The sequence below is a fragment of the Sinocyclocheilus rhinocerous genome, unplaced genomic scaffold (genome assembly GCF_001515625.1).
Source record: "Sinocyclocheilus rhinocerous isolate Xijiao unplaced genomic scaffold, SAMN03320098_v1.1 scaffold36, whole genome shotgun sequence".
NCBI classification, from domain to species: Eukaryota; Metazoa; Chordata; class Actinopteri; order Cypriniformes; family Cyprinidae; genus Sinocyclocheilus; species Sinocyclocheilus rhinocerous.
Window position 1 is genome coordinate 2,468,034 of NW_015664459.1, and position 14,855 is coordinate 2,482,888.

General features: G+C 36.7%; 3 protein-coding genes across 3 annotated transcripts in view; 2 read left to right on the top strand and 1 right to left on the bottom strand.

Moving 5' to 3' along the window:
- Nucleotides 1-3,370, top strand: part of LOC107730164 (cadherin-related family member 5-like) — a 15,878-nt gene extending 12,508 nt beyond the window's left edge. The window contains exons 12-14 of the mRNA XM_016540916.1: nt 1,316-1,382; nt 2,354-2,508; nt 2,673-3,370. Of these exons, the coding sequence (XP_016396402.1) occupies nt 1,316-1,382; nt 2,354-2,508; nt 2,673-3,254 (804 nt within the window). The 3' untranslated portion in view covers nt 3,255-3,370. The remainder of the gene's footprint in view (nt 1-1,315; nt 1,383-2,353; nt 2,509-2,672) is intronic.
- A 4,279-nt stretch (nt 3,371-7,649) lies between these two features.
- LOC107730165 (relaxin-3 receptor 1-like) lies at nt 7,650-9,200 on the bottom strand. The gene has a single exon (XM_016540917.1). It carries the CDS (start codon nt 9,049-9,051, stop codon nt 7,915-7,917), a length of 1,137 nt encoding a protein of 378 aa, XP_016396403.1. The 5' UTR covers nt 9,052-9,200; the 3' UTR covers nt 7,650-7,914.
- Nucleotides 9,201-10,522: 1,322 nt separating this feature from the next.
- Nucleotides 10,523-14,855, top strand: part of LOC107730163 (A disintegrin and metalloproteinase with thrombospondin motifs 7-like) — a 90,664-nt gene continuing 86,331 nt past the window's right edge. Inside the window, exons 1-2 of the mRNA XM_016540915.1 lie at nt 10,523-10,965; nt 13,752-14,119. Coding sequence (XP_016396401.1) covers nt 10,836-10,965; nt 13,752-14,119 — 498 coding nt within the window. The 5' untranslated portion in view covers nt 10,523-10,835. The remainder of the gene's footprint in view (nt 10,966-13,751; nt 14,120-14,855) is intronic.

A 14,855-nucleotide genomic window follows, 5' to 3' on the forward strand; every position in this document is an offset into this window, starting at 1 on the left:
CGCATGCCAATGTGCATTGGCTCGTTTAGTTTACACTCGAAGTGGATTGGTCTCTCTAAGCAAGATCTCAATTCGTTGGTCACCGACGTGACATCTCCGTTCCCTCCTTCAGGGAATGAGGGTTACATACGTAACCGAGACGTTTTAACCACATCATAGTTGATAATAATTGTTTGCACATGGAATCTGTCTACTTTTACCATTAATTACATGGTCTTCATTTATGATTCTACTTATGTCCTAACCTGACAAAGCATTGAATTTGGGCAAGTTTCCAGCAAGTAATCTGTCCAAAAAAAAAAAAGTACTGCACAATAAGAAATGCATATCACATATTTTATGCTTAATATAAAGATGTAGAGGGATTTTGGATCTATGAGATTTGAGTGAAGGCAGAGCTACCGAGTATGATAAATGATTGTCAAACAATCCTGTTGTTCATTGCAGCCACAGCATTTACCAAAGCTAATTTTTTTTTTAAAAATACGTCTCACTTTATATGGGCATCTTATTACACTTAAAAATGGTTCACGACATTCTTTTAAACAATTATCATTCAGAAACTGTAAAGTAAATTTCACAAATAATTACAAAGAAACAGCAAGTAACATATTGAATAAAACATAACATTTCTAAGTGGAGAGACTGAAATAGTTTTTTTCTGTATGGGTAGGTTTAAGGGTGGGTTAATAGGTAAAGATAATTTTAGTGTAACTACAGAAATTAATTACAGATATAGTTATTTGTGTGTTGGTATTGAAACAATTAAAAGTACAATGCAAGTATGTACACGGTAAGTGCATTGTATCGAATTATTATTTAAAAGTTTGTATATAGCAGTTAAAAACATAATATAAAGTAGGTCCAAGAGATTTTATTACTGAAGACACTGCTGTCAGTCTTAAGGCTAAAATCTTCAAAACCTAAGTCTGAATTTGAAAATTCAGTCACACTTTACATTAGGTAGCCTTCACTACTAGATACCAACATTCAATGTCTACAAGACTATGGATTTACTGTATAACTCCATTCTTGTTGTTCTGGAAAATTCCCACATCTACTGCTAATTGGGTATGGTTAGGTTTAGGAGTAAGGGTTAGGGTTAAGATTATAGGGGTTAGAGTTCTTTTTGGGTAAGGTTTGTGTTATGGTTAGGGGTAATGCTAACAGCGTAACTACAAATGTTAATTTAAGTACTTCAAATGCACAAGCATATATGTACATAAGTATATATTGTATCAAATGGTTAAATGCATTGTAACTATAAGGCCACTTAACATAAAATGTGACTGAAAATTATTTATTTTGTCACCAGCTTCGGGCAGTGGATGTGTCTACTGGTGAGGCAGGAACAACTACTCTCTCTGTGATTGTAGTACCATGTAAGTTATACTACAAAAAAAGTTTCCTATACAGTTTAACCCAGGGGTGTCCAATTCTTCTTATGGAGGGCCACTTTCCTGCAGAGTTTAGCTCCAACCAGCTCCAACACACTGGCCTGGAGGTTTCTAGTGATCCTGAAGACCTTGATGAGCTGGTTCAAGTGTGATTACCTGGGGCTAGAGCTAAACTTTGCTGGAAGGTGGCCTTTCAGGAGTAAGATTAAACACCCCTTGTTTAAGTGTTAAAGGATTAGTTCACTTTCAGAATAAAAATTTCCTGATAATTTACTCACCCACATGTCATCCAAGATGTTCATTTGTATCTTTTCTCAGTCAAAAAGAAATTAAGGTTTTTGAGGAAAACATTCCAGGCCTTTTCTCCATATAGTGGGAGAATGGGAGCCAATGGGTTGAAGGTCCAAATTGAAGTTTCAATGCAGCTTCAAAGGGCTCTACACGATCCCAGCCGAGGAATTAGGGTGTTATCAAGCCAACTGATCTGCCATTTTCTAAAAAATGAAAAATAAAAATTGATATACTTTTTAACCACAAATGCTCGTCTTACACTAGCTCGACTTCACGCATTACGTAGTCACGTTGGAAAGGTCACGTGTGATGTAGGCGGAAGTACTGACCCAGTGTTTACAAAGCGAACATGCAAAGAAAATCAAATGCCCTTTAAAAAAATGGCCGATCATTTCACAAGATAAGACCCTTATTCCTCGGCTGGAAACGTGTAGTGCCCTTTGAAGCTGCACTGAAACGGCAATTTGGACCTTCAACCCGTTGAGTCCCATTGAAGTCCACTATATGGGAAAAATCCTGGAATTAATTTCTGCATCTTGGATGACATGGGAGTGAGTAAATTATCAGGAATTTTTTTATTCTGTAAGTAAATTAATCCTTTAAGGTTCTAATATTTTTTTCAGCATGTTGCCTGTCTAATTTTCTATTTACACCTGCCATATCAGCAGTGGGGGTCCAGTCGCCCGACGAGGGGTACCGTGCAGGAGACATGGCTTTGCTGGGCTTTGTAATGGCTGCGTTACTGGTGCTCTGCCTCATTGTGATTGGCTATCTGATATCCCGTGTCAAGAAGGGGAATCCTGATGCATTCAAGTCTGAGGTCAGCATCTTCTCATCAAAGCTCAGTGAGTCCAGCTCTGAGTGTCCACTTTGTAAAAGAAATGACGCTTAAGAGAAAGTTCCATAAGAACGCCGTAATCATGTACTACAGCAGGTAAAATACAGCTCATGAAATTGTGAGATTAACCCTCTGCCCTCATTCAGTGTTTAGGGCCATGCTTGAAGTTTACTCAGCCCCCTAACAGGCCAAGTCCAAGAGATAGCATGCAGTTCACCAATAATGGTTTCTTGAATGAAGGGGACACAGGGAGATCCAGATCCAGGCGAGCTGAACTGAGAGAAAGGAGACTGGATGCAGTTCAAGCAGCGAGGGTGCGAGTGATACCTCGCGAGAGACAGAGGCACTGCAGCTCCTGTGGACTCCAGACACATACCAACCATTCACACCATAGTCCTGCCGTCCAAACCAGAGGAAAGGCGAATAAGCATAAAGTAAAATCCATTCTGGCTAAAGAGAGGAGGAAGGACGACAGACACAAGACCGTTTGGTTCAAGGAGAGCGAGGATTCTTCAGATATCGAGGTGGAGATCATCCCTGACACTATAGGGCTTAAGCCAGAAGAGGACATGGAGAAAGTTGAAGGGGATTTTGCGTCCCCTCCACCGGAAGACAGTGAGATGGAACTGGTGGAGTTGACAATGCTGAATATACAGGACTTGAGTAGCAGGGAAACGGCAATTTCTGATAGTAGAGAAGGACTGAACACAGAAAGAAGAGATCAGTGAAACAGTAAAACAAGAGCTCTTTGCTCTTCAGAGACTGGATTTGTTTATTTCTCAAGTTCAGTTTGGCTGAAATAATTTATATTTGTGAAAATAAAATCGGGTTCCGTTCAGATATAATTAATGGCAAAGTACTGACACGTTTATTCATATTGGTGATAAATTGTGAGTCCATTATGATATGCATTTTCCATTGTGTGTTATGCATGCTAAACTAATATGCAAACATGAGTTGATGTAATGTCTATAATTTCAGAAAACAGTACTTAGAATTTAATGTTGGCTTGCTGCTTTATTTAATGTCAGCTGTGTCTATGAATAATACATTGTGAAATAGAGTATTTTGTATAATTATGTAAATTATGTGGAAAACATCTAGAATAAAGCAAATTTGAAAGTAGCATCAATACTTGATGTGGTGCCTGATTAAAAAAAAATATATATATATATAAATAAAAGACAAAACCAATGAATTTTAACAGAGCTATATTTATAGCCTTTATCTGCAGGAGCAAATTTCACAAAGGCTTTTTGATTATGGAGGATGTTATCTCTGGATTGTTATGCAAAGGACTGGCTGCATCATTATGTTGGACATTTTGTACCGTTGAATGTTGTAAAATACCAACATAAGGCTCTTCACTGATAGGTAAGACAGGGTTTCATATGAGAAATGTCAGACTAAGATTCAAACCCTGACAAACCAAAAAATGCATCTGCAGTTATACACTTACAATGAAAGTGTTTGGGTCTAGAAAACAACAGTTGCCTAAGTGCTTACATTTTGAAAGAACCTTCAACAGGCAGTTGTTGTTCATGCATTAAAATGCGGCACGAACCATTACCCACCACTTGAGGGCTCCATTGGCATGAGTCCTGACGGTATCGTGCCAACGCTCTAAATAGTTAAGACAGTTAGGCAGGCTGGGCCTCACTGTGCTCACTAGTTATGTGTTGGTTGCCTTTTTAAATTCTGAAAATAGTAAGAGACAACAAAATGAGATTTGTGCCCATTTGGATCATTATCCATATAAAGCCTACTGTATTAAATTATCAACATGATTAAATTTGCTAAAAAAAAAAAAACTTTTATACAATCACCTATTCCTTCTGCCCTCTGATTGTTAGTAAAAGGTATTTTAGTGTGATTGCATCGATGTCCACCTTTAGGTCATGGTACATAAAGAAATTGTAAGAATTAGTTTTATATTATTAGTAATATTTCAAGATTAACATGTACTATACTGAAGCAACTTAGGTTTACTTGATTATCCATATATATATATATATTAAAAAAAAAAAAAAATCATGACAATATGTAAGTATCAAATATGATACATTAGGCTTTTGAGGAATGTTTAAAGAACGTTACAAGGTTAAAAAGTTATACTGATGTATCAAAGTCCTCTAAATTCATATATATATTTACATTTATTCATTTAACAGATGGTTTCATCCAAAGCGACAAGTAACAGATACAACAAAGCACTTCATCCTAAAGTGGCAATGACATGAGAAGTGCTAATAAGTTTCAGACTCTGTTTAAAGGAGGACAGAACCATAGACTGTAAAAAAGACAGTGAAAGCATAAAGGATTTGAAAAAGATGTGCTTTTAGCCATTTCTTGACTCTGCTGTCTGGGTAGGGCTGGGAATGTCATTTAACCAGCCAGTAACAGTGAATGTAAAAAAAATTGTGAGAGTGATCTTGTGCCTTTCTGCTTGCTCACCAAACAAAGGCCTGCCTAATTATCAAGCTATTAGTAGACACTGCAATATTTGTGCTTAAAATGTGATTAGAATAAGAAAATAACATTTTACAAGTCAACATATAAATCTGTGAAATTCATTACCTTAAAGAAATAACTAACTATATATTAAACCTCGGTGGTTGAAAGTTACATCCTTTTGCCAATGAGCCATAAATGCTACTAGCTATTTTAAAATAGTTAGAGACCACAGAATTGAGAAGTCATAAAGCAATAAGAAGTCTAAGACAGCAGACACTTCACTTGCAATATTACATTTTTCTTAGCACCACTTGTCTGCAGTTTATAGCATGCATTTTTTTTGCATAATATGTGAATGTTTGTAGAATTACCAGATATACATTACAGTTTGGACATAATGCGGTTTTGTGACATTTGCAAGTCATGACAACATGAGCTCAAACTGTCTAATAGTATTTTTGGGACGGGCAGTAAGAGGTCCATTATTACTGGTGGTGAATGCATGACAAAGCATATTTGGGTCATGCTTGGACACAAAGGATCTAATTTGTGCTATGTTTTTCAGATGGTAGTATAGACTGATTTTTAGTTATTGCCGTTACGTGACTCAGATCAGCTAAAATCAGATTCCAGAATGATATCAAGATTCTTGACTTAACCAAGGTGCATTTACCTTTTATATTTCTTCTGTGTTGCCAAAACAATCACCTCTGTCTTGTCTTTATTTCAGTAAAGAAAGCTTTGGCACATTCAGCTGTATATTTCATTTATGCACTTGCACAAGGTGTCTAACTGAAGGGCCCTTCCACATGTCCGTTAACAAAGGGTCCATGTGATGTTCATTTCAAGGAAGTCATTTTATTGTTTATGGTGTATATGTGACCCATAGTGGTGAATCCTAGCGACTCATTTTAAAGCTATATAGGGTGGGAGACTTTGAGTTAACATAAAACCAGAATTATTCAAGTTAAATTTCATAGGTAAAAATGTGTTTTAATTGTAGATATATTAGGTAAATGTGATCATATCTGCAGGGTTCAAAGAAGAGACGGCAAGCAGTGCTAAATAGAAACTGATTACGTGTAATCTGGATTACGTGGATTACATGATTACTTATTATTCACTCTAAGGCAGTAAATTAATTATAATTTATTAAATATTTTTTCCCCTCTAAATTGTCCTTTAAATCCCAGTGTGTGTCATACCATTTCTTTCTGACTATATTCACAATATAGAATGGCCAATGTAAGTATCATGTAAATAATTTTGAAATCTACGTTTCTGAATTTGGGGGGAAAACGCCTCTCAAGCAACTAGGCCATGTATGAAACAAATAATTATGCAAGTTTATAAACACTGGTGATGTATATCTGTGAAACACTTTGTCTTCATCATATACAGTGACCTTCAGAAATGGTTGATTCTGAAAGTCTGGACAAAAATATTTAAAACCTGCAAAACTTTGGGCATGTAATGTCATTGCTGTTTTCACATTTATTAATATTTGTTCACACAACGCATCTCAGCCAATCCACCTTTGCACAGTATATCCAACTTCCAACCATAAATGGGTTCCATGGCTAATGCATAGCTGATGGTGTATCAGGAAACCAAATGGCAATGCTACTGATAGCTGTGCAGATGTTCCATTAGAGGCAAAGAATTCTCTTAGTGACCAAATAGCAGAATATTGCTAATGGTTGAATTTGCATGTGTGCTTATCAACAGAGACAATCATTTGAAGAGTGTTTTACACGGATATCTCTGCAAATGTTTGCGAAACAAGTTTTGTTATCATACATATGGGAATTGCTTGCTGGCACACGACCTCTCTGAAGTATACAACCACCTTCTGACCATAACTCTATAGTGTTCTTGTAGCTCAAGATATATAGGGAAAATCCTTTGAAATTATTTTTGGACTTTTCTTCGCCAGTGCTCCCTCATGATAATAAAATTAAATAATCAATGAAATTAATGTATACTGCTATAGTATTTCCTGCACTTGGATGAAAAGCTTTCTGTCACTATTAGTTGAACCACCGACACAGCTTAGCCCGAAGCATCTCACACAATTTATTTCACAGCTGTCATTTGATCAAATAAGCTTAATTTAATAATTTATCTTCAGCCCAGAGATTTGCATGATTCTTTTGCATGGGAAAAATATTTTTATCCATTATGTATACATTTTATATTTGACACTCACAAAACAATTTTAATTTTAGGTGGAGTATCCCTTTATGAATTATACTGAAATAAATCTAATATTATACAATTCATATCAATAAATTACTATAAGTCATGTACAGTGTAAATTAGTGCTGTCAAACGATTAATCGTGATTAATCGCATCCAAAATAAAAGTTTTTGTTTACATATGTGTGTACTTTATTATGTATATATAAATACACACACATGCACGTATATATTTAAGAAAAATCTGTTATATTTGTATATATTTATATATAATATAAATTATATAACTATAAATATATACATGTAAATATTTTCAAAATATTTACTGTATGAGTGTGTATTTATATATACATAATAAATATACACAGTACACTCACATATATTATGTAAACAAAAACTTTTATTTTGGATGCGATTAATCGCGATTAATCGTTTGACAAGCACTAGAAATACAGTTTTGCAAGCATCATTTAAATATATCTTCTTTTTCTTTTCTCTTTTCTTTTTTTTTTTAGCCATTAGGTCTAACATGTACTATATATATTCAGTAAGTATATGGGCCAACCAACAAATAAAACACCTTTAAAACTGTTCAAGTCACAAACAACAACTACAGTCATTCGTGGTTCTCAATATCGTTCTCAAATCATAGTAACCCTTTGGTTTATCAGGGGAAAAAAATAAGTCCACTGTTTAATTAGTTGACAGAATCCGTCTGAAGTCCTGTGAATATTGTCAGTATAAGGTCGTTTGTCTGGATTGTTGGGAGCGTTGTGCGTCAATCACGTTTAAATGAATTCCAGTCTGTGCGTCATCCAGGTTTTGATTGCTGCCTCGACTGTATCCATGTAGTTTTCCAGCCTTCGAAATAACAGGCGAGGCGATGCGCCAAAAGAAACTATGTAACATTTTCCTAAACTCCCGTCGCATTAGACAATACAAAACTGGGTTTAAACAACTATTAGTATGAGCAAGACAAACAGTCACGGGGAAAACATAAGTATGCACCATGTAGTATGTTTTGTCCCAGTGCACCGCGTTCAATTTCACCAGCACGCCCCAGAGGGTGATCGCATGGTTTGGCATCCAGCAAATAAAAAAAGAGAGGACCACCACCGTTACAGACTTTGCTACTTTCGATCGTCTTCTTTGACGGGTATTAATGCCCCTCTTTCGGATAAACCTCAGCAGTAATAGATAACATACTGAGAGAATGAACATGGGCAAGATAAACGCAATGACAAGTTTCTGAAGGTGATACAGAGCGAGCCAATCCTGGCCATCTGGGAACTTGAGGAGACAGAGTTTTTCACCTGCCACAACTGTCACGGTGGAGAAAATGGAAGTTGGAGCTGTTGCCACAGTCGCCAAGATCCACAATACAGCACAGACCCACGTCACAGACACGGACTTCTTTCGAGAAGGGATCTTTAAAGCAGATGCGACAGACCAGTAGCGCGTAATGCTCATCGCGGTGAGGAAAAAGACGCTGGCGTACATGTTCATCACAGTGACTGATAAAATGATCTTGCACATGGCGTTACCAAACGGCCAGCTGAAATCCAGCGCTGTATCTACAGCCCAGAAAGGCAAGGTCAACACAAACTGAAAGTCGGTGACAGCTAAATTGATGACAAAGAAATTAATGATGGATTTCTTTCGACCTTGTCTTATCTTCATAAGGAAAAACACCAAAAGGTTTCCGACCAAACCCACGGCGCACACCGCGGAATAAACCACCGAGATGATAATCCGCAGGACGAGGCTGCCGTCAGCAGTCACATCGATGTCTTCCAGAATGCTGAACTTGTGCAGGTCCGTTAAACTTCTGTTCAAAGTTCCCCATCCGCTTTGGTTGAGAATGTCACCCATTGCTCCTGAAAGAAACTCTCCAGCAGGTGCCTGGTGGACAAGGCTGTCTACTGATCGCACATCAGGTAGTCTGACATTGTTTCACACAGAACATAAACGGTTTTAGATGGCAATGGGTTCCCACAGGTGTAAGCGACGTGTTTTGAACACGCAGTGCACCTAACAGCCAGCGTTTTATGCAGAAGCGCGCGCACTGGATAAAACCGCTGACTGACGTACAGTCGTACTATTGACGTCATGTCATGTCATACAAATTTGAGGGAAGATGACCAAATAACACAAGATTCCAAAACAGACCTCTTACTTAACCATTTAATAAACAAAAATCGAAAAATAAACGGAAACCAAACGGATTAGAAATGTAACAGCAATATAGGCTATTTCAAGATTTGTATGTAGCCCATATATCTACAGTGTCTACAGTAGCCTTGTTACATTTATTAGTCATAGTTATTTAAATGCAATATCAAATGGTTTAACATTTAATGCAACTATAATTTAATATTATGTTCATGGATTTTATGTTATGTTAATGTTTGCTTTTTTTAGTTCCTCTTGATAGCTCATACTACTCTTAGAGTCAATAAAGCCTTATCGTGTATCATCTTATCATATATCATCTTAAGCTATTGCAATTTACAATGCTAGATGGGAATGACTTAAATTGATATGAAATATGTTTCCTTACTGTTGTGTCCACCAGATGGGGCACTTGATAGACACTCAGATATATCAGCAGCTCAGTTTGTTACTCCCTTAAAAATTAGCTAGCATTGTCAGATTTTCAGTTTTCAGTCTTTCAATTTATGGAAAAATGAAGATGGTGGGACAGGTGGACAATTAGGCTACTTAGTAGGTGTTAAAGGGATAATTCACCCAAAAATGAAAATTCTGTCATCATTTACCTTGATGTTGTTTCAAATGTGTATGACTTTCTTCTGTGGAACATATTTATTTTCCATATCCAATTGGAAATAAACAAATGATAATGATGATAACGATGATAGTCAAAGGATATAGGCTATAGGCTTATGACAAATATCAAATAATGAATTGCATTATAGAAAAATGATGATTATTGCCATTATTATTAATGGCATCAACATGGATACAAAAACATGCCTTCTTGCATTCAAAAATAGCTACCCGGAACTAAAAAGAACTGAACAGAATGTAAATCGAGTTTATAGCTGTAATGACAAAGGAATAAACGCTCTTGACGCGAGACGCGACGCAACAGCCAAAGACGACCGACTGTTGTGTTCATTAACCAAAATTTAAAATTGCACAGATTAAACTCAGGAACGCGTCCTGTGTTTGTGTTCATTTACAAACGGTTCAATTATGAGATGGGAGTTATTTGAGTATAAACACGGAAAGCACTAAACAAAAGACTTGAGTGGGTTCAGTCTCACACTGAACACAAAGACAGGGTCCTCCTACTAGAAGACTGAGAGGGCGGAACTTTTACAAAGTTTTACTGAAACACAGTTCGCTGCTCTTCTGTGTGCGGCATCAGTAACTTCAGTCGTCCCAGTTGAATTAACGGAGCCCAAAATCGCCCATGCACCGGATTCACAGACTTTATCATGCTACATCATTTGTCTCGGACTGATGACCATTGCAGATCTCTGGCTTAATAAATGCAGAAGCGTTCTTTTGTGTGATGGGTCCAAACTACCGATGCATAAGGCTGAGGCAGAAGTTACTATTCAAACTATCACCATTTAAATGGACTGTAGATTTACCAGGAGTGATCTGTCTTCTCCTCTGTGCAGTTTGACATGATGGTACAGCTGGACTGCAGCATTAAAGTTTTGGGACCAGCAAGTTTCTCTCTCTGCTTTGTGATAACAGCTGGGCTTCTGTCCATGTTCGAGAGCACAACAGCTAGCGGATATAATCAAGACACAGGTGAGTGGGTTGAGCTTGTGTCTCATTATAGTCCCACGCTGTGATTTTTAGCATTTTTTTGTTTGTTTGTCAGATGATGTGCGCGTGTGCGCACAATGGTGTTTGTATACAGTGGCCCAAAAAGTATTTTTGGGCACTTGTTTGTTTTTAAAATGTTACTTTTATTTTAAAGAGATTGCAAGCAAAATATTTAATAAAGATAATTTTGCTTGCCTTCTGATTTTAAAACGGCATATATTCTGTTCATTAAGACAAAACCTATTGTGAATTAAAACGTTAAGTGGAGTGAAACATGCTCATATAATGTGATGAAATAAACTTGTGGTTATTACCTTGAGGACTTCATACATCCACTTAAAACCACTGCAAAACTGGTAATTGCAAAAATGGCTCAGAAAAGTGAAGTAGTTCTGGAAAAAGCCCTGCTATAATTTGTCTACAGATGACACTTGTCATATTTTGTCATCTAATGCGTTGACATTCATGCACTTGTAGAATTTTTAAGTGCCCATACTTTGGGGATTATATTACACTGTCAACCTGCAAAAAGTGGAAGTGAAATATTTGGCCCAGTGTTCCCAATTTTTTTTTTTTTTAACTGTTTATTTAGGCCATGATTTGTGATGGCACATGGTACATATTGTTTAATTTTTCTACTGGTACTCTATAAACTATGAAATATGAATTCATCTTTCTTGATTAAGTTATTTGAATGTAAATTAGAATTTTAGGTCACAGTTCACATCGCAATATCAATTGCTGCTATGTGAAACTACTGGATAATAATAAACAACAATAAAACTTCAGAACTGTCTGTAATAAAATGTTTTAATTGTAATTTTTAGTGCTATTGTGTATAACTATATTAAAGTGTAAGGTAAAAGGATACTGTAATGTGAATTGTTTCTAAATGTCAGCATCACACCACTTTCATTTGGCTTTTGTGTGCTTTTGACTTATGTTTGCCCTAATGGCGTATACATCCCCCACTCCATATCCCGTTTCTTGGCGGACACTACCCCTATTGCTGCTCTCTTGTGGAAGCCCCTCTGCTTCCACAATCATGTAGGTCAAAGCAACAGGGCTGCCAATGAACAGACTAAAGTCATGTAACAAAGTCTGTTCAAATGTTTGTACTACAGAGTCTCTAGGGAAATATTGGAATATGGAGAATGCAGACTTGAGAATTTATTTTAGTCTTTACTCTACCACATAATTACTATAAATCCTTCTGTAAGTGTATTATTCTGGTCTGTTTTTTTAATAGTATGACAGACTTCAGCTTGCTGTTATTAGGAAAATTAATGGATTTGTTTCATGAATTATTCAATGTACAGTTCAATTGCTTTGAAAGTCACAGGAATTTAAATGATTCACTTATTAAAACTTATGCAAGTGCAAAAAAAAGAGCAGAAAGGTTACAATGTTCTGGTTGCAAAATTGCAGTCACAGTCACACAATTCTTAAAAATCAGTGCATTTAGTAAAATCTTTGGGGAATTGTAAAGTCTAAACTATGATAAATTGTCTGTGTTGTTTGGTCATATCTTTAGATGATAATAAATAGTAAATCATATAAAACTTAATCATTTAGTGTTTTGTAAAATATACATAAGACACAGACTTTGACATGTTCTGGGGGGAAAAAGTGATTATCAATGTAAAACTTCCCCCCCCCCGACTGTGCAGTTTCAGGGCAGAGTGGTTACCAGAGTGTTGCTTTCTGATTTCTAAGATGTTCAGAGTGGTTGTTAGCTAGTATGCTAAGTTGCTAGCATGAGCTGGGTAGTTGATGTTTAAGCCAAAAGAACCCATCCATCTCAATGCTATTCTAGTAAGGCTGTTACACAAGCTGTAAGCCTAGTTGTAAATAGGCACTAAGTTTATGCACTGCTAAATATTCCAGCTTTTGCACCATTAAACTTAGTTGAAGCATAACGCTATGTATAACTAAATATTTACAGAAGCCTGCAAACAGCAGGAATAATGAGCACATGTCTTGTCTGGCAGACATTAATCCTTTAATTAATTTACATTTGAGAGAACATTATGTGAATATCTGAGATGTTTGAAGCTCTTGAGCATAATACCAATTTGAACAATGCACTTTCCTGTGTATGCCATTTGTGCATGCAAGGCTTAAAAAAATGTAACTAAAAACGTTGAATATAAATGTAATATTTTTCCCCTAGGTTGTTGTATTAGTATTTATTTATTTTACCACTGACAATTTTGTAAGGCAGAATAAGTTGAAGGCTGCTTGTTGGATCAATAAAGGTCATATCATTCAACTACTAATTACTTTACAGAGAGTTTACTAATCTATTTGAGGTAACCAAATTGACAGCTAAAACTGTGTATGCCATTTGTGCATGCAAGGCTTAAAAAAATGTAACTAAAAACGTTGAATATAAATGTAATATTTTCCCCCTAGGTTGTTGTATTAGTATTTATTTATTTTACCACTGACAATTTTGTAAGGCAGAATAAGTTGAAGGCTGCTTGTTGGATCAATAAAGGTCATATCATTCAACTACTAATTACTTTACAGAGAGTTTACTAATCTATTTGAGGTAACCAAATTGACAGCTAAAGTAGTTACAAGCTAAGTAGTAGTTACTAGGCCTAAAGTGTGAACTTGACATTCGATGTTAAGTAAGAACTGCAGATGCAACATCTGCTTTTTTTTCATCTGTTTTGTGTTATAGCACCATACTATTTAACTAATCCACTTAATGTGTGTGGCGGCTTTTTATCCTAAGAGTTATTTCCCTGGTGTTTTTGCAGATAGTTCTCCTAATGGATTTCCTAACTACGAAGTTGTTCATCCTATCAGAGTAGATTCATCGGGACATTTTTTGTCCAATCATGTGTCCCACCGTGTGAGTCGAATTCAAAGGAGAGAGACATCAAAAACCAAAGAGAGCCTGGCCAAGGTTTTTTACCATCTGCAGTATGGTGGTCAAGACCTGCACTTTAACCTCACCCTAAACCCTCATCTACTAGCGCCTGGATTCCTCACAGAGTTGAGATATGGTGGTCTGCAAGGGTCTACATTAAATAGCCATGGCAACTCTCTCTGCTACTTCCTGGGAGATGTCTGGAGCAGTACATTGAAGTGGGGTCAAGCAGCTCTGAGCACTTGCAATGGCCTGGTGAGTTAATAAGCATGTTTGTATTTTCATGTTCTCATGTAGAAGTATAAAAATCTAGAAATATTTGATCAAACAATGCTAATAATATTTCTTATTGACACTGAACAACATTCTTTTCTATTTATAATTTACCTTATATTTTAGGGATATAAAGGAATTTGATTAAATTCACAAATCCCGTGGCGTTTGTTTTTTGTTGGTGGACACCCAGTGATGAATCTGTGGGCTCCCCTATAGGTCCTTAGTGACCCCTTCATAACAGGGCCTGGGCAACATTCCCAGAAGTCTCCCATGATGACAGCTTTGTAAATAGGTTAAGGTTAGAGGTTAGAGCAAGGGTTAAGGTTATGATTGTTTGGAAGAAACATTGTTTCAAGCAGGGACGCGGGAAGTAGGGGTGCTGAGGGGGCTGCAGCACCCCCTGTTTTCACATGGTTGCAAATGCAACGCCAAGTTTGTTCATTTAAATTTATTCAGTTTTAGCATTTAATAATTTAAAACTTTATCATTTAGCTGAACTGTGCACATGCAGTTTAAACACTTACTGTATGTTATGTTCTTGTTCTGTTCATGCAATAAATCAGTGCCCTGTAATAAGCAGGGTTCCCTTTCGAAAGGGAACTCCACGCTGCGTCTTCTAGAGGGCGCTAAGGGGACACGCTGACGGCGTTCCCCTAGCGCCCTCTAGAGGACGCAGCGTCTCGTTCCCTATTCTCAGGGAACCATGGTTACATGC